The sequence below is a fragment of the Hippoglossus stenolepis genome, chromosome 22 (genome assembly GCF_022539355.2).
Source record: "Hippoglossus stenolepis isolate QCI-W04-F060 chromosome 22, HSTE1.2, whole genome shotgun sequence".
NCBI lineage: Eukaryota > Metazoa > Chordata > Actinopteri > Pleuronectiformes > Pleuronectidae > Hippoglossus > Hippoglossus stenolepis.
In genome coordinates, this window is record NC_061504.1 from 4,823,100 (window position 1) to 4,843,647 (window position 20,548).

The 20,548-nt window shown below is 42.6% G+C and overlaps 1 protein-coding gene across 1 annotated transcript in view; it reads right to left on the reverse strand.

Annotated features, from left to right (window-relative positions):
• The window catches only part of ano2b (anoctamin 2b), a 66,877-nt gene that overhangs the window by 32,158 nt on the left and 14,171 nt on the right, over positions 1 to 20,548 (reverse strand). The window contains exons 5-15 of the mRNA XM_035148134.2: positions 15,641 to 15,739; positions 14,673 to 14,824; positions 14,489 to 14,543; positions 14,354 to 14,405; positions 10,777 to 10,832; positions 10,418 to 10,465; positions 9,545 to 9,609; positions 8,771 to 8,905; positions 7,956 to 8,116; positions 7,006 to 7,088; positions 6,805 to 6,891 (exon numbers count right to left, since the gene is read on the reverse strand). Of these exons, the coding sequence (XP_035004025.1) occupies positions 6,805 to 6,891; positions 7,006 to 7,088; positions 7,956 to 8,116; positions 8,771 to 8,905; positions 9,545 to 9,609; positions 10,418 to 10,465; positions 10,777 to 10,832; positions 14,354 to 14,405; positions 14,489 to 14,543; positions 14,673 to 14,824; positions 15,641 to 15,739 (993 nt within the window). The remainder of the gene's footprint in view (positions 1 to 6,804; positions 6,892 to 7,005; positions 7,089 to 7,955; positions 8,117 to 8,770; positions 8,906 to 9,544; positions 9,610 to 10,417; positions 10,466 to 10,776; positions 10,833 to 14,353; positions 14,406 to 14,488; positions 14,544 to 14,672; positions 14,825 to 15,640; positions 15,740 to 20,548) is intronic.

Below are 20,548 nucleotides of genomic sequence, written 5' to 3' on the forward strand. Positions count from 1 at the left end.
TCGGCACAACACAAAGTCCAGGCTGCCCTCAAATATGAAAGTTTTGGATGGTCTGCTGAAAGAAATGAGGCAGAATGCCCCACACGTGGAGGCCCGAGCCTCCTGCAGCCGCCGCAGGTTTGGTTCTGATCCTGCTGCATGTCCATTCTCATCACATTACTGTCCTAGTGTCAGTAAAGGCACCAACTCACAACAGAGGTTTAGACCATCCTTTTTATATTGTTATTCACAGAGACCCAATCACTGACGCTTGGCAATCACTGAGATGTGTAAGGTGTACGACATGCCTGTCTGCCCTGAGGTCCGGTGGGAGCACGTGACCCACTTGTGTCAGAAAGAGAAAAGCTGTTTCTGTGGCCTGTCTCTGGTTTGATCTCTGCTCAGTCAAATGCTGCTGCATCCCCATCCTCAGGAATGTGACCCCTCTCCCCCAAGCAGCGTGATTACAGGCACACACACTCACATATACTTACATGGGCAGGCTCAGGCAGAGGAGGAGGAATTTCACACACCCACCCACACACACCCACCCACCCACACACACGCGCGCGCACACACACGTTCACATTCGAACAGATAATGGACTGATAGCCAAGACAATGGCGCCACCTAGTGAATACACTGGCACAGTGCAACCTGTAAAACAAACATCCTATTTTTTTCACAGATATCAGTTGTAAGAAAACTGTCTCTTTCTCCATATTGAACATCCACGATCATTCCTGCACCCCCAAAGAAACACTCTTTAAAGTGTTTAAACTCCTACATCATTGTCTCCGTCTCATTTTAATTGTCTAACTCTTACTAACTGTTGTATATCGTGGATTTTGCCTCAGCATGTAAGTTTTATATATATCTGTAAGTTTGTTGTCTGTTTGTCTGTTGTTTGTTCGCTGTTTCTTTGTTTGTCTGTTCTCTTTTTAAAATCAACCTGCCTGGGACTGCAGATTAAAATGAGTCTCAGAAACTAACTCCTACTTATATTAATTAATGTACACTGTCTCTTTTAGATAAATAAAAGTTCAAAAAGTTCAAAGCTAATTACACAAATACGTTTCTATTTTTGCAAAGGAAGCCCATTATCTACATTCATCATTGTGGTATCTTGGTATGATCTGGATCCACCACTGTACCTCTCAATCCAGCTGAGTGAAATAAATGAATCTTTTAAATACAATTATTAAATGTATCCTATTAATGAACAAGCACTTTACAGTATATGTCCAGCTTCTTCTGTATAATGTGTACCTGAGGCACTGTATACTAAGAACAGGTTTGTGGGCCGAATCTTTATTCTCAGGCAAAATGCTAAAGAACTTGTCTGGACTTGCGTTCTGCTACCTCCCACCTTAAGTATATACCTCAGCAAATAAGAGGACATGCATCACTGTGAAGTTGTATGCGGACAGCACGTTTCTATACAGAAATGTTTGACACATGCAACGTGATGCTGACTTCCTGAGAGCAAGACCAACTGCTCCTTTTTAGTTGCATTTGGCCGAACAACATTAAAAACCTGGATCAAGGATGTGGAATATAGTGCACGAAACATGCTTTTCCATCATATTCACAGTCAGCACACATGTGGTGCAGTTCGACCACATGGTCAGTCATTCTGGGCTGGACCCACTAAGGGGTCTGCGTGGACCCGTACAGAAAAATGTATGTCAAGGAGACTATTTATTTTCACACACATACAAAAAGTTGAGGAACCTGAGGGGCTGAGTTAGTGAAGGACAAAGAGACCTCCAGAGTGAAAGGGTGTGTGTGTGTGTGTGTGTGTGTGTGTGTGTGTGTGTGTGTGTGTGTGTGTGTGTGTTAGAAGTGAGGACAGACTTCGGCGAGAAGAACAGTAGTAAAATGGGTCAGGTGTTATATTTGGCTTGTTCTCGGGTTCAGCCGGAGTCCTAATAGAAATGAGTCAAACAGTGACACACAATGACAACTGGGTATCACAAAAGAGTCTGACATCATTACGTTGTGTATATTATGTTCATCTGAAATCCCCCCTCATGGCATGAACACCATTTCCATACTGAACAATCCATCTATGCAATATGTTCCCTCATAGCGACTCCTGCATCATCTGTGACGTCTGTCGGACAGGGATCGACTTTATCAACCTATTGTTCACTATCGATTAAATACCTGTGTGTCTCCTATATAGAGAGCGGTGGAAGGACTGCGCCTGTCTCACAGGTTCATGTTTATCTCCTTCTCGCTCACCTCCACATCCACCACGGCTCCCCTCCATCATCCGTGCCCCACCAGCGAAGCCCTCTAGAAGCGTTGTATTTATTTTTCTCTTTTCTCTTTTCTTCTTTTCTTCCTCCCTCTATCAAATATTGACATGCTGTCTCCGCTGTTCTGCTCTCTACCCTTTACGCCTACACTAAAACCCTTACGCTCATCCACACAAATGCACGCACGCACTCGTGCACACCTAAACACCCACAACAATAAAATAATCTAAGCCAAACATTATGACCCCTTTTCCTTTTCTATTATCTTTGCTTTTTTTTCTCCATGTTGACTTTGTTGATATTGATGTTTTAAAGTCTAGTTCCCTCGTTCTGTGCTGTGTCTTTGTGCTGGTCAGCAAACTGTGTTGCACTATAAGTAAAACAGGCTTATATATAGTAAATCTCAATTGATAAACGTTTATACAGCTTGTTTCACTGTGTCAGATGTAAAGTTTGCACATAAATAATTAAAGGTTGTTCAACTCAATTTACTGTACAAGTGTCCCCATTCATTTACTGATTGATTAAATCAATAAATACAATGAACCACTTCAATTGTACCTTTGAAACATAATCTCTCTCTGATCCTGCAGAACATTTCACTGTCTCAGGTAACAAATCAAATGGTTCAAGTGTTTGTGTGTGTGTGTGTGTGTGTGTGAGTGTGTCAGAGAGTTCTGTGTCGCCATAGTGACGGTCACTAATCTTACCCCTGGCTTCCTGCCCAGCATGCATCACTCCCACTCAGCCGCCCTCCCTTTGCTTCGCTCCCTCTCTTCATTTCCAAGTCTCTCTGTTCATTTGCAGCAGGTCCGTCTCTCGCTGTCTTTTTTTCTTTTTGTCTCATTTTGATGTCTAACACTCTGTCTTTTTTTTTTCTATCCTTCCACTGCCGATTGGGGTGAAGGCCGTTCAGGGCTAAATGTTTGCCAAAGCTGCAGAAAATGCATTTGGCATTTCACAGCGGATATATTGAGTCGTCATTGCAGAAAAAGCACATATGTAACTAATGACATTAATGAATGAAGATTCTGCTCCATTTTTAGGATTTCTAATGGGCCCCAGCAGTGAGTCAGCAAAGCATTAGTCATAGCAAAGTCGTTATCAATGTAATTACACCAGCGTTTGATGAATCAAAAAGCCCACAGTGCAAGTTACACGGTACTTCAGTAAATGATCCAAGAGGCTCGGGCTTTGTCTTTTCAATTTAAAAAAACTGCTGTGTCTCACACATGTGCAATGTGTACACAGTGTACACAATATAGTCACTGGCTGTAGGATTTTTCTAAATCAGGGACCATTAAAGGGCCACAATTTACACAGAGGGGCCAATTACATATCCAACATCCATGTAAAATTCCTAATTCAGTGAGGTGCACATTTAAGTCATTGCCTGTTTGCTGTTGGCTCTATAGCTTTAAGCCACACGTCATTGAAGACATTTTCTAATCTTTAATCTTTTCTGAATCCTTTATCCTTCTAGTTTTTCCACAAGCTTCCTCTCTTTAAATATATATATATATATATTTATATTTATCCAGTGTTTAGACTGGACCCCAGACAGTGGTAATTCCACATTAGCATCTGTGTCTTGAGGTCTGTCCAACAAGACTTTACCTTTTCCTTCAGCTTTGGATTAAATACATCTTCACCTGGTTGAGCCGGATATACCAAGTATATCCATCCATCCATCCATCCACCCTTCATCCACCCTTCATCCATCCATCCCATCCATCCCACCATCCATCCATCCATCCACTTTATCTCTCAAGAGTCAATACGTTACCAAAATATATTTCTGAACTAAACAAGCAACATTAGTGTGTATTAGGACAATTTATCGCCTATAAATAGCTTGAGAAGACAAGAACAATTACTTTTTTTTAAAGTTTTTTTTCCAAAGATCAAGTGTCACAAAAGTATCACAGTGAGTTACGGTAATAAAGACATTCTTAAAGTATAAATGAGCGATTGGCTTCTTGAAATACTGCCTTCAGGAAAGTAAAACCTTCCCAAAATAGACATGATACTGATTCCTGCTCACACAGGTTCACGCAGAAGAAGAAAGTATGGGCAGTGAAATGCATTTTGATCAATCGTGCTTTTAATCCCTTATACAGACGACTAAGGCAGATACCTGGAGCTACATTAAACAAAATGCAGAGGAAGTTGCACAGATACCTGAGGAGCTGAGACTGTAGCAGCCAGAGGATGGGACAGCAAGAGAAGGACAGATATACAGCAGCCTGCAGGAGTGGAAAACAGAGGAAACAGGAAGAGAAAGAGGAAGAGGGAAAAGAAAAGGAAGATGAAAAGAGGGAGAAGAGGGAGTCGAGACAAGGAGGAGAAGGAGAGGAGAAGGAGAGGAGAGGAGGGGTTACCGGTATTCCTGCAGCCATGGTAGACAGTAGTTTTTGTCTCCATCTGTCCTTCCCTGTCACTGTCCCGTCCTCCTGCTTGTCTGGCTGCAAGACAGAGGGACACATTATACACACACACACACACACACACACACACACACACACACACACACACACACACACACACACACACACACACACACACACACACACACACACACACACACACACACACACACCACCACACACACACACAAACATAAACTATGAACTATGTTATGTACTCATGTTATGGATTCATCACTATATTTTTCACTATGGGTGTTTTCAAACCCAAAAGTCTGAGCCAAGGTTCATGTTTGTAACATTTCCCTGCCACTGTAACATTATCAAGGTATTACTAACAGAATCACCAACTGGAGGCACATTACTTAACACTAGTTTCAATGAATGTCCTCATCATTCAAACGTCACCAGAGGGGAAACCTGAAAGCAGCCCTTTGAGTCTGGGCAACTTCTTCTACTGTTTTATGCTGTCTCAACTTCCTGGAATTGGTCCGAAAGTCGGAACTTTCCAAAGAGGTGTTATCTCACTGCAAACAACCTGGACTGAGACCACCTCTTTAAGTCAGACAACATTTTGTTCATAGGTCTGGACCATGGTTCAAGGCACCTTTCACACCTGTTATTTTGGTTCAGATTAAACTGACGCAGCCAAGAGTGCGGACCAAACAAGGCAGGCATGAAGAGCCGTGAAATGCAGCTGCCTTATAAAGCTAAAAGAGAGCAAATTATTATGTTTAGTTATTTATTTGATGGGGACAGAGCATGTTAATGAGCATCAGTATAAAAACACTAAATGTTAACATGCCAGATCCTAGTGAGAATGCTAATTTACATCTGCAGCCCCCAAACAGGTAACAAGACAAAACACATGTATCCAGTTAGAAGTGATCACAGTTGTGGTTTGCCTTAAGCCATCGTTTAAGATGGATCTTAAAGGTGAGATATGTAGAGCACTCCCTTATTGCAAGTGGTAAATCATTCCAATATTTACTCCCCTTTACTATAAGCACAGTCTGTCCAAAATGTGGTGCGCCTACTGTATATGGCCCCTCACAGCCCCCCCCCCCCTAGTGGTGGCCCTGGTGCCAATACCACTCCCAACCTCCTGTCTAATGAATTCATTTAAAGGAAGGTGGGGTAAGCCCATGCACAACCTTGTATATAAAACAAGCATATTTTACATTTTTTAAATATAAAAAAGCAAACCTTACTGATTGAGTGCAGTCGACCACAACAGCCCACTCTTCATTCTATGAACATTTCAACATGTCTGAGCTGTTCACCCAACATATTTCACATTCTCTGACTGTAACAACTGGAGGAGGAGGAAGAAGCAGCCAACGCAAATCAAATCAGACGAGATGATTCTCAGTGGCTCTGTCATAACTGTATATCGTGTATATCAACTTTTGAAATCCCCCTGTGGGAGAACCGATAGCTGCTTTTTCTTTTCCACATGTTCCCCACAACTTAAATAAAAGCACCTGTAGGATCCGTCAGTTTTTAAACCCACATCAGGTTTTCAGACGCTGCAGCACTGGTCCTGTACCACGTGAGTTAGTTCTCTCACCAGGGCTGTGGCAGGCAGCCATCTGTCACCACAGCAAAGTGTATGTGGGCCAACAGGACTCAATGTGATTGACCCAATTTACAGCAGGGATCTAGATCATTCCCAGTCCTTAGATTATCACACTAATGCCTGTTAACGTCTGCCTATTTCTGTCACCAAAAACTGTGATCAGGATCAATGGGAATCAACAGTGAAGACTCAGGGAAAAGGCTTCATCATCAACCGATGACATTTTTTTTACATAGTACAGTGCAGTGGTAATTTCAATTAGCGCACACTTATGTAATAATGAGACATCATGGGAATGAATTGTATGTATTTCATGACCTGATGTTGTTCAAGTGTAATGATTTGCTATCATGAAATGATATGTGCACTGCTGTGTAACAACTCTCCATCAATACTGTTGACAGCCAGGTCGAGCTCGTGGGAATAGATCCATATTTCCTTCATATTTTATGACACAAACTGTGGGATTTACTTTGCAAAAATCAATCAGTTAATGGGTTTTATGGGAAATGTAGTCCTTGGCACTTGAATGACGGAGGTTGTTGAGCTTCCCTACCTCACTCTTTTTCTTCTGTTTCTTGTTTTTCTGCTTCCTCTGTCTCTTCTGAAGAAGGACGGTCTCGTATTTTGGCCTGGGATGTTCCTGATGGGAAACCAGAGGAGGAGATAAATGTATGAATAGTGTTCATGTGTGCGTATTAATGTGAACGTCACGTGTGTGCGTGTGTGTGTGTGCGTGCATTTGTACAGAACATGCCTCCTCCTCCTCGATGCCTGTCAGATCCCAGCTGAAGCTCAAACTGATCTGACGACGCTTCCAGTGCTCCAGGAACAACACAGCTAAACAAACACACACACACACAAACAAGTATAAAATAGTTGTTTGTAGGATTAGTATTATCTTTAGATACAGACCCCATTCATGTTCCGAGAGCATGTACATCACTGCATGGAAAGTTTCTTTTCCACATAACACAAAATGTCTGCTTTGATGAGAAGGCTCATTGGTTGTGCACTGGAGGTTTTAACTTTCCATATCACACTTGTGCACATTGAGTATGAGGACCGGCTTTATATTAGTTATGATGTTACACACACACTCGCGTCTTTACCCAATTTTAGATTTAAGGGAAGAACAGAGGACCTGTCCCCCTTCAGTAGAGTGATTTCAAATGTCAAGCCATCCTGCACATGCACTGTTCTGGAGTAACGATAAGAAACACACTTTTTTAGGTTGAGGGCAAATGTATTTTTATGCTTAAATCAATGATAACCTAAACACTGATCTGACTCTTGTCAGATATGTAATATATTGTAATAGGCTGTAATAGGGGCCGAAAAAAATCAATCTTTACAAATCCACTCCACCACAGTTTCAATACTTGCTGATTTAATTGCCTACCTTTCATTTAAAAATGAAATTTTTTAAAGGAGGAAAATAGTTATAACACAATGACATATTTGATGCAGGTTGTTTCCTCCTCCAATGAGATGCAGCTCTGGCCAATTTATAAAAACATAAATCTCCGTGAGTGAAACATGCAAAAAGAATGTTATTCCTTATTTTGACGTATTTTCTGCCTTAACTTAAAATTCCTGTTGTTTCAGCCTGTTGCTCTCAGCACAACTTGCTCTTTATGTTATGGAGGTAATCAGGTATTAATGAGCAACCCACACACACACACACACACAAATACAAACCCTCACCCCACAGAGACATGAAGATGGCGAAGAAGACGGTGGCGGGGTTGTCGAAGAGGTGCGACGCTCGGGCAGTGCCGCAGGCGGTGCTCAGCTGCCAGAAGTCACAGGCTCCATCACACAGAGGACACATGGTGAAATTGAGACGCTCGTCACACATCTCCAGGCTGAAGGGGGGGAGAAAAATCTTTAGTCACAGAGCACCTGGAAGTAACCCCCTTTAATGCCATGGTAGTTAAGAACTGACGACTGGTACGTGAAAGGTAAAAATACCCAAAGATCCTTGTGTCTGTTAGATTTTACCATTAGAAATGAATGGAACTTTAAAACATAACCACCATGCATCCCTCATAGTATTCACAGCAACTGTGGGCTAAATTATCTTCAGGACACACACACACACACACACACACACACACACGCTGCCAGCTGTACCTTCTGTGTTCCTCCCACACATCTCTGACTAAAGCCAGATACAGCAGGTATCTGGGCAATCCCTGTTTAGTGTGTGCATACATTAACATGGTGGTGGGAAGAAACGTCCTTCTAGTGTTGGTATTTTGCCTTTATCACTTGGGATCTCTCAAAATTCAAATCAGGGGAAAATGTCTTGCTTTTTATTCCAGTATAACGATTAATTATTTCAAGTGAATTGTGGATTTTCTTCCACGACTGCACTACAGTTTGCAATAAAACTTAGTGGATTTAAAGCATGTGTGTGTGTGTGTGTGTGTGTGTGTGTGTGTGTGTGTGTGTGTGTGTGTGTGTGTGTGTGTGTGTGTGTGTGTGTGTGTGTGTGTGTGTGTACAAAGGGCACAGACCTGGGTATGTTAGTATCCACCGTCGCCACCCCGTAACCAAACACAATGATCCCCACTATGGAGGCTGGTATGAGCAGCTGAGTGTAAACGCCGAGCCACGCGAAGTAGAGTCCGATCTTCTCCCCGAAGTACTTCCTGTGGGGGTCAGAGGTCGAGGATTAGTGAAAGTGACAGGGCCACTCCAGGTCATGGCAGAGCAGACTGTAAAGTATTAAGCAACACGTAACGCAGGTGTGAGAATCCTTATGCTCTATTTGATCCTAGAATAGAGTCAGAACACTGCTGATGCTTTATCTAGAGATTAATTAATTGTCTTTAGGTCTTCCTCTAACCCCTAACCCAAGTGTATGCACATGTCTGCCTCCTGTCCTACTATTACCAGACCTGAGCCCCAAACATGGACTCTAAAATTAAGCGGCAGGCTACCAAACATAAGGTGAGTGAAGAAGTGGATGTTAAAGACATATTCTTTCATGACCATATGTTAAAAGTTATGGCGAATGCCCTAAAAATCTTACCAACTTAAATGTTGACTTGATTTGATTGAGTCCTCATTTTAGCTTCGGCTGAAATCTAGACTCGATATATACAAGTTGTGCCAAAATGTGGAATTAGTTTTGAATCAATACAAATGTCTGGATGTGGTGCCCTGAGCTGGTTATTGATATGTGGGTAATGTCGCACATGTGAGTGAGCAACAGAAACCACTGTAACTCTAGCATGCCGTTGCCAATCAGATACGAGAGCGCCCCATATTCCATATTTCATAGTTACCTGACAAGATCAATGGGCTGGTACTTGTAGAAGGCTGAGTATCTGGCCCACTCCTCATGCAGGACCTGGCAACAGACAGAAGACACAGACTGAGTCAGTGTGGTGTCGTGTTGCACGTTTACCAGTTTTAGAAAAGCTGAAAATGAACCATCGATCCTCAGGGGCAGAGCCGATGTGGAGGCAGATCGGTCGAGTTAAACCCTAAAGCCAGATCAAATATTATAAAGTATAATGTGTATATGTGATTCCACGCCTCTGTGAAACACTTGTGTCTGAATGGTGCTTTTTAAATACACCCGCTTTGCCCTGGCACTGCTGATGCTGAAAGAATATGATGCAGCCACAATAAAATATTTACAGTCCAAAACACTATTGCAATTATAATGACTGAATGGATAAAGAAGAAGTTGCTGTTTCAAATTTATTATTCATATTTTGACCAGATGTCTTTGTTTAGATTAGTTTTTCTCCAAAATCAGAGCCACACAGGCAATGTCTTCCGGCCTCAGAGCAGCAGATCTGCCTCAGAGTCATGTTTATTCAACTTAATCCTCAAGCTGTGACTTGCTTAGGCAGATGGGAAGGAGGAACAGTCTGAGAAAGGAAAAAAAAGAAAGTAGAGGAAGGAGATGAAGATGATTAAAAAAGGTGGAGGTTCCCTTTTTTCTGCTTTTGGACATTTAAAAGTCTCAGATAAGAGAACAGATATTTTTCGCTTTAAGCACCAAGAGTGGCTCTAGCACTGTTTCACATTATCAGAACAAAGTGTCGCTCTAAAGTTCCAGTTGGTTAATAGTTTTTCTTTAAAAAAGATGAATGGTGAGGAGGAAGAAGGGGGAAGAAGGGACAGAAAAGACAGAGGAGGCGATGTACCTGTCTGTCGTTCCTCTCCTCCATGTGTTCGACGACCGTGTAGTCACCCTGAGGAAACACAAGCTTTCATTAAACTACAAATCCTCCAACAGACAGACATGCAGCACAGTTACAGAGGATGTGTGACAAATCAAATTTACTAAAAAAATGTCCTGAAGACAAACTTTCCTACGATGAATTTCCAACTTTCGTTGGTTTCAGTTTATTTCAGAGGAGCCTGCACAAACTCAAAACCACATTTGAAAGAGGGAACTGAAAAGTGATTTAAAAATGCTCGAAGAAAGTTTGGACTATCCCTAGAAAGTAACAGAAACTAAAACCAACTGGCATCTCGTGGGAATCCCAGAGCTCGCACTTACGTCGTGAAGAGGGAAGGCAGCATCATACACGCCTTTCGCTATCAATGTGCTGATGCCTGGAAAAAGAGAGAGAGTGCAGAGTCGTAAGAAAACACCCGGAGAGCATTAGAACTTCCCTCTGAGGTGTTTTTCTCCTCCTGCTCCGTCTTCCAAGCAATCAACAAATCTCTAATGTGCCATATATGTGGATCATGAACCATTTCCTCTGGGAAGAAGATATGCAGATATTTACCCTGCGCCTGAGCCGGATATTGTTTTTGCCCGTGTGTGTGTGTGTGTGTGTGTGTGTGTGTGTGAGAGAAAGAGAGAGAGTAATGCTGTATGAAAAGTGCCAGTGTTTTAACCTAGATGGGATGATTAACTAATGGAGCTGATGGACAAGGTCGACAAAAAAAAACGTGGTGCATAAACAGAAAATGATTACTTCAGATATTACATTACATTTCATTTAGCTGACGCTTTTATCCAAAGCGACTTACAATAAGTGCATTCAACCACGAGGGAACAAACCCAGAACAAAGATATCATGATCATATTACAAGTACAGTTATGATCTAAAGCTTTTATAGTTCAACAAAAATGTATGCTCATAGGAATGATGTCATCGTGGCGGCAATATGAAGTCGGACAATGGCGTCATTTGGTTATGCAGTAACCTTTGAAACCAATAAGATTAGAGACATAATCTAGAATTTAAACAGATTAACTAATCATTCGGAACCGTGCAGTATAAATGACATCATTATCAAATGACAATATTATGAAAAGGTTGGCATGGCCTGATACAGCGTGTGCAGGGTATGCATCGCCCCTCTGGCAGTTTTCATTTTCACCTGTATTCTGTGTTGAAAGTCTAATTTGAGTATAGAGTTTTAAACCATTAACTCAGGCTACACAACTACACAACTCAGAAATGAGATGACACCAAATTCCTTTAAGATGAGATTTTAAAAGAATGGAAATATCTGGTTGTTATCTTACGTCTACTGGACTTCTGTTGTCACGTTTTATCGACTTTTAGAGGAGATCCTTTAGAGATGAGATTAAATGTCTTCTCTCAAAGACATTTCAGCTGAGTGGATTTGAATGTGATTCTTACTGAGGATGATTATATTCAAACAGGTCATGGAGGATACATTTCAGAAAGCCTATAGACTGGTATTTGCACATCAGCCATACATGTACTGTATGTGTGAAGCATCCTGCAGCTTGTACTGTTTAAATTCAGTGTCAGGAAGACTGGGACCAGTTCAGGTGCCACGTTTAGTCTTTGGAAAATGTCATGTGGGAAGTGGTGTCCTGACCTGTGAAGGGCAGCGCAGACATCGACACATCAGATGACCTGGCACACACAACTGGCTCTTTCATCAAAGTAAAGAATCAATTAATTCATTGGGAACTCTGCAGTGACTTGCTGTGCTATTAATGAACTCAGACTCACACACGCACATGCCAGTGCACGGACGCTCACTCGGCCAGCTAGAAACAACCACAACTCTCAGAGGCTTCAGTCTCAGCCTGACCCAGGAAGTGTGACCCACTTGTACGGGAGGCGGAGGCGAGCAGCGGAGACACAAGGAATCCAGACTCTGTGTGTGTGTGTGTTCGTGTGTGTGTGTGTGTGTGTGTGTGTGTCTTTCTATAATTAAGAGGGCCAATTTTGGTTCAATACCATCATTGTGAGGACGTTTTGACTTTGGGAGGACATTTTCGTTGGTCCTCAAAAATTCAATGGGCTGTTTGAAGGTTAGGACTTTGTTTTAGGGTTAGAATTAGGGTCAGGTAGGGTTAGGGTAACTAGGGTTAGGCATTTAGCTGTGTGGTTAAGGTTAGGGTAAGGGGCTAGGGAATGCATTATGTCAATGAGTTTCCTCACAACTATAGAGAGACGTGCATGTGTGTGTGTGTGTGTGTGTGTGTTTTGTCTGTGTGTGTGTGCGTGTGTGTGCGTGTCAGTTAGAGAGAGACAGCAAATGTAAGGAGGGACAAGAAAATAGAGGTTAAAGAGATGCATCTCTATCTTGTGTCGCCTGCCTCCCCTGCAGCTCCATCGGTACCCGCTGGCTGAGACCTTCTGCTGGGATTGGTGAGCCAACTAGACATATGGTGGACTCTAGAAGTGAACTGGGTGTCAGCTCGTTTCTATATGCGGCCGATGGGCGTCATCAAAGCAGAAGCAGCTGTGGTGCATCATAAAAATGTACAGATTTATAAACGCTATAAGACAAAGCCTGACTTCATTTTCATGCACAGTCGGCTGGATGACTTGTGACTTCATTTAGAAAAACCCCCAAAGGAAGTTCACTGGTCTGTCGCAGACCTCCAGTAGAAACTGTTTATGTTTGTTTAACGTCTTAAACAACTGACACCACTACTGAGGACATGGTGGACTTTTAATCGTCCCAATGGACGTCGAGTTAGTGTTAATTTACGGGATCCGCCAAATGGGAACAAGGTTACCAAACAAATTGGGGTTAAAAAAGGTGCTGGCCTCATCCAATTATCTGATCACTGCGCTCCTTGTTCGGGTCACCAGCTGAACTCCACTTTACTACATTTCACCTCCACCACTGAACTCACAGCAGGTGTCAATATCGTCTGCCAGCTCACCTGCAGTAGTCCACCCAGAATAAATTACCTCCGCCAAGGAAGTTAGGATTTTGTATGTGCTCGTTTGTTTTTTTGAAGTTAGCAGGATTACGCAAAAACTACTCAACCCAAAAAAACTACTATGACCCAGAAATCTGGTATGTTTAGGGGACTGGTATTTATGAGTGTGAGCAATTTGGTGCAGATCCAAATAAAAATCTGGATCTAGTAAACTTAAATGTGGTTTCGTGAGACGACTGTTGGGCCTCGGTGGAGGTATGAGTGAATTTCTAGTTTTATTTGACATTTTTCAACTGCAACTGATGTGCTTTGGACGGCACTTTCAGAAAAAATGTGACTCGAGCTCACCACTACATTCACTTTTACTTTGTGATCTCACCCTTAAAGGGCAATAACAAAGATTTGTACAATGGCACAGCAGGGAATCACCACAACATGTTTATTCTCAGTGAATCAACTATGACCCACCTTGTTGCTGGGACTCAAATTTTCTAACATGTTTTGGAAACAGCCAAAGCAATCAAGGTTCATGACACATCCACTACAAAAGGCTCATGAAGCCTTTTATTAGACCAAAACAACCGACTGCCAACAAGCGTTTTAATGCCGCTATTCAAGACTTCTTCAGTCGATTCTTCTTGACCCCTGCTATTTTTACACAGCAGTTACAGTCAGCCCCACTTCAAGGGGATGGGAGGGTTCAGAGAAGGATTTGTCGCTGTCTCAAGTCATGACTGAAGCCATTGATTATCACTATTTTTAAAAACATAATGGAAAGATCATTGACCTCTCTCAAATGTTTATGCCTGTGGGACGCATATTACGGCCAGGACAAGTCCAACAAATATCCCTGATTTAGTAATGTCCAAGCTCAAAGTGTTCAGATGAATGTGAAGAATAAAGGGCTGGAAAATAATGTATCATCCTCCCACACACACAATGTCTATGGACTGTTAGTTGTCCTCACCTATGGTTTGACAGGTTCGTACACACACTGTTCGTCTCAGGATCTCGTACACCTGAGGAAGATGTGAGATATAAACCAATTCTGAACCATTATATCACATTGGAGAAGCAGATGAAAATATAAATGCACACTTACAACTCGGCCCCTCGTTGCATTGTCAAAGAATGTGTCTTTAGATGTGATGTTGTACCTGAAAGAAACACAACCGACAGAGCTGTTAAGTGCGAGCACTACGCTAACACTAAAATCTGCGTGTGTGTGTGTGTGTGTGTGTGTGTGTGTGTGTGTGTGTGTGTGTGTGTGTGTGTGTGTGTCTCACAGGTTGAGTTTGTCCCTGGAGAAGCAGTGCGAGAGAAATTTGGTGCGTCCGTTGTCTGGATTTGGGACTTTGGGCTGAAAAGGTTGATTCAGTTTCCTCCACACGTTGCTCATACTGGACCCAAAACCACTTTCCTCTTTAAGTTCATAACTCTGGTGAAACACACAGTGTACAAGTCAATAACAACACAATAGGTCAACTTATTACACAGGTTATAAGCACTTATTTCAGGTCCAAAGGACCTCATTGTTCTCCAAAAATGTTGATTTTTCTTCTTCTTTGCTTAATTTCTTTTTCTGATTGAAATTGGCAGTTCTATGAAGAAGTCCCACTCTTCTTCTTAAAGGAGACATATTATACTTATTAATTGTAATTAGTTGAAAAGTTGTTCAGAAAAGACAACTCTTTCCTCATATGTCCATTGCTGCTCCTCTTTTCAGCCTCTGTATGAAACGCTAGTTTTAGCTCCTATCTCTTTAAGGCCCCCCCCACCAAATAAAGCCCAGTCTGCTCTGATTGGCTAGCTGGCCTGTTCTGTTGTGATTGGTTAGCTGCTTCCAGAGGACGTAGGAATTGTTAACCTCCGCTCTCGCTATAGCTTTGTTAGGGTACATGTCTGACTAGCGACTAGGCGTGCATAATGATGTCACATGACTTCACAATGTTGTGGAAGTATCAATCGGACCTCTAAGGAGGCGTTTCAGGAGATTTATTGTTTTCTGTTGAGAACAGGAGCTCCCTTCACAGCAGACTTTGTTTTTCTTTTTAATTTGCAGAAGTCTGACACAAAAAACGATATAATACACTCGAGGAGAGAAAAGCTGAAAACCCATAATATGTCTCCCTTAATGATTTTCCTCAAATCAAATTCTACTGTCGCTGCAGAATATACGAAAAACCATTACTGCACATGGACCTAAAAACTCAATGACATAATCTAGACTGATACTGATGGGTATTGATTTTACCGTTTTAGTGGGGACCTTAATCTTGAGAAACTCAGCCTCTCGACAGAGCACTGGCCAGGGTGCATGGAGACGAGTGAAGCTGGGGCCGTGGGCCTTAAACTGAAAAAGAAACAAAACTTCATGTTAAGGACCCGAACAGAAAAGAGCAGGTCTACCCAGACATGTGCTCAGATGTGGTGGGTCGCACTGCAAGTGGTGCATCCTTACTTCTTGACCCACAATAAAACACAAGACACTCAGTTACATCCCTTCCTTAAGTATGGCTGACAGCGTTCACAATGTACATTTTACTCATTATGTTTCTCTATTCCCTATGTTCGTGTACTGTAGAGTTTGTGGGCGAAAGTTTTCTACTTAAAAAGTGATTAGTGCACAGTAAATTTAATGTTTTGGGAATTATCTTGGCAGATTGCTTGGCTGAAACTACCTGCTGTATAAAACCATCCTACCAGACCATCTGCTGGTGCTGCTTTGCAATTCAATATAACTGACACACTCTGTTGTAGCAGGAGGGACCTGTGTGTGAGCTACACTTCACCGCAGTCAACCGCTTCTCTGCTGCTTTTACCCCCACATCTCAGTGTCGGCCTCTGGGAGCTGCAACTCCACATTTCAGATTACTCAGCTCTGCGAGTCATGCTTTCATTCCGAGCCAGGCACAGCCGCTCCCCGCCACTGTCCTGACCCGGTGAATCAGATTGGCTAACCAGACTCGCCAGCAGCATCACTCTGGTCGTTATTAAAGATGGATGCAGCCTTTGGTCTGACGGCGAAGCCCCGGGCTGTTTTCCTCACTGCTTTTGTTGCCGCAGCCTGTTCCCGACACGTTTGGGTCCCTTTTTCTGTTCAAATGTATTTACTATATGTAACATCAAATTCTGAGTCATCCAGCTCGTTCTGCTAATGAATCAAGGTCCAGCGCCCACGCAGTAATTATTATTTAATGTTACGATGCATTTGCAAAATTTGATAATTGGCGGTTTCGCATATCACCGAGAGGAATGTGATTGAATTCTGGATTTTAGTGCACCGACAAACCCTCGCCTGTCCCTCTGCGACTGTATATGGATAAATTAATCAACAGGAATTGTGCAGCAGTGAAAATCTACACAGCAGCAGCAGCCATTACAGGGTCGGCCTGCACTGTGAGTGTGATTGTGAGCAGAAATGAAAGAGAGAAGAGGCAGCGGGAGGCAACAGCCAGGTAACCTTACCCTCCTCAGACCCCCACCAGCTTCTGTAAGAGAGGGGAGGGGGGTGGAAAGATAAAGGTGGCACCGGCAACCCACGGAAACCTGAAACGAGTCTCTTTCTCCTCTCTCGACTCCTACTCTCCTGAGATCTTTCACTCCCCCCCCTCCTCACATACATTACTGTACCTTCTGCCACCCGCTAGCCACTGTTTCACTGACTGATTGACTGACTGGCTGACTCACTATCTGTCACTCGGACTCCTCTTATATTTCATTATCTTCCCCCACTCGCACATCCACGCTGCCCTTTGTCCTTCACCGGGGACACAGTGGAGCGGAACGCCACCTGAACTCTAACCCGCCCACTTTAATATTGACTCTTTTTTTATAAGATCATGGGACAAACTTGTGGCTTGTGTGGTAAACTCACTAATGTATTGGGATTGTAGCCTGACAATCAGCCTGAGGCATCCTTTCTCATCTCCACCTGCTGCCACCATCCAGTATATTTGACCCACCAGCTCAGTCGCCCCCTTCTCCTTCCTCCTCCTCACCCTCCCTTCCCCTTAGTGCTCCATCAAAAAGCAGAGGATATAAATACCTTTCAGCCTGGGGAAGGTTAATTAGTGGCGGGATTTCCAATTATCTCTTTATCTCTATCGGGGGTGGTGAGTGGGAGGGTAACTAGGACGCAGCCGGGGGCGTCTTGGGGTGGGTAGTAGGGGTACTGAGTATGAGAGGGTGAACGGTTGGGTGATGGGATGTCCAGGTAGAGAGCGAAGTGGTGAAAAGCTGAGAGTGTAAGGAGACAGAGAGGGACAGTGACAGAGTGAGAGCGAGACAAAATGGATCGGTATTAAAGGGATGGTTCACCGAAAAATGAAAATCCACTCATTATCTACTCACCACTGTGCCGATGGAGCGGTGGGTGAAGTGTCTATATGCCTCGACATTCAAATTCGAAGACGTGGTCAACCGTCACTTCAATTGTATTGGATTTGTCCGCAATGCTGTTTATCTCTGAAAGTGTTTTGTGGACTCAAACACTGCACCCACCCCTCCATTGGCACAGTGGTGAGTAGTTTGTGAGTGAATTTTCATTTTCCTGTGAACTATCCCTTTAATACAATGAGGAAAAACAGCATGAAAAAGCTGTTAGTTGTTATTAGTGGAAGTTGCTGAAAGACAACGGGGGGGGGGCTGACATTAGAGGGTCTCCTACAGACCTGCAGGTGGTCAGATGTATGGATCAGCCTGGATATACTGTACTGACAGTTAGCATTGCTCTTATAGTCGGCACAGGCTACCGGCTGAAACACACAAATACACATTCTATTAAGCTCAGCCTACATCCTGGTACAAAGTTTTCAATTTAGTAAATCATTCACTGACAACAAGAAGTGAAGAATTTAGGTGGTTTGACCCCCAGCTCCTCCAGTCTACGTGCTGAAGTGTCCTTGGGCAAGACACTGAACCCTGAATTAGCCCGATGGCTGCGCCACACAGTGAATGCTGTGCATAGAAGCCCTGTATGAATGGGTGAACGCAACTTGTTCTGTAAGGAACTTTGAGTGGTTGGAAAGCACTATATATCAATGCAGTCCACGATCTATACAACAAAAGAATTTGAATACATCTCTTTTAACACAGAATATTCAGATTATAAGACGACAATGGGGAAAATACTGTATGTTAGTGTGATGCTTAGCTGTGGTCATGACCACTATAATAAAACAATATGTCTCTAAATCAGTTGAAAAGACACCTCTGAATGCAAAATGTTTTAATCTTTGTGTTGTGACTTTTTATTTCATAGAGGTTTTATATTTGTCAAGAGCTTAGGCTAATTCTCTGTGTGGAGGCCCATCACAGTGTTAAGTATATGCTACAAGCAGGATGTGATAGGCAGGGCCAGCATGACAAAATCCAATATGCATGAGCAATGGGACACACAAGCAATTTGTGTGGACAGAGACGGACTCCGTCTCGAGCAAAGGTAAGTGTTAGCGAAACACTTAATCCTGCTCGCTCTGTTTCTCAAGCCCCCACAGACCGAGCTCCTCACAGGTCGTAGCTCCACTTCTTGAATTAACATCTCCCTGTGATTTAATTAAAAGTGGTCTGTAAGAGGACGTCCCTAAGAGATCGAAGGTCAGCTCAATAATCCTCAGGCACAGTCAACAAGTTTGACATTCAAGCCAGGCTCCCCCCCCACCCCCCCACCCTCGCAACATCCAATTAATCTGAAGTCAAACAGGTTGGACATGAACAGGAGAATTTAGCTCAGTACAACGTCCCAATTCAGAAAGAAAGAAAGATATTGTTGTGAGTTTGTTTTTAATCTACACTTTGTATAACCTATGTAATGTTTTTAATGTGATCAACATTTAAGGAATGATTGTCCATATCCTCTTATTTCCCTCAGTTATAATATCTATATAATCCTGTTTCAACAATGTGAAGATCTATGTAACTGTGTTTAGAAATGTGCTGTAGAAATTATTATTATAATTCTAATTACTATTATATTATTAAAGTAATTATGTAAGAAAACACTTTTTGTCCACATTCAGGTGTGTGTGTGTGTGTGTCTGTGTGCACATGTGTGTGTGTGTGTGTGTGTGTGTGTATGTCTGTGTGTGATCATTGGGCCTGCAGTGGATGGGAATAACAACTCTAACCAAGCTGTCACTTAGTTTGTTCAGTGATAAACTCATTCATTACTTATTCAGTTTCCATATATTCATCTTTCAAAATGGGAGCAGTCACATTCAAATGCGCGACATACATTTCTGAGGTTGATCATACGAGACAGTAGATTCACCGTAACCCCTTCACTGATAATCCAACTGGTGAAATGTCCCTGTGACATGAATTCATTTATTTTAAATTAGAGAATATTTTTGTACACAGATTATTATGCTTATGAGGCTGGTACTGTTTAAACTTCATAATAACATAATCATCACACACCTTTGCTACAAACTTTATTATCTAACTTATTCCTTTTTTATGTCTTTCCATCCGAGTTTGTCTGTATCAGAGGCAAAAATAAAGACAATGTTCCTCCACCTCACCAGGAGCTTCTACAACCACATCTAGCTCCGCACCGATGGATTTGTCAATCATTCTGTCAGAGTACCTGTCACACACATATATTCAAACAAAGGATATGGTAATGCTGGGCTTCCTCTTCATACTGGCTGCAGATTCAATCTACTTCTCAATCCACGAGATGAGATAAGGAGCTATCAGTCACTCAGCTAATCTCATCCTGGTTTAGGCTTCATGGCCACACTGTCAGCAATCTGATTAATACTAGCCTGCGGGATGCGCACTGCCAACTGGATGATAGCCAGCACACACACACACACAGACCCACACACACACACTTGTCTCTTGTTGTGAGGACACTCATTGACATAATGCATTGCCTGGCCCCTTACCCTAACCTTAACCCTCACAACTAAATGCCTTACCCTAACCTAATGCTAACCCTAACTCTAAAACCAAGTCATAAACCACAAACGGCCCTTTGAATTTGTGAAGACCAGCCAAAATGTCCTCAGAACTTCAAAATGTCCTCACAATGATGGTGTTGAACCAAAACTCGCCCTAATAACTATACACACACACACAGACACACACACACACACACAGCCACATACATGCCAGAGCCTAAGTCTGCACATCAGTACAACACAATCATCTTTCA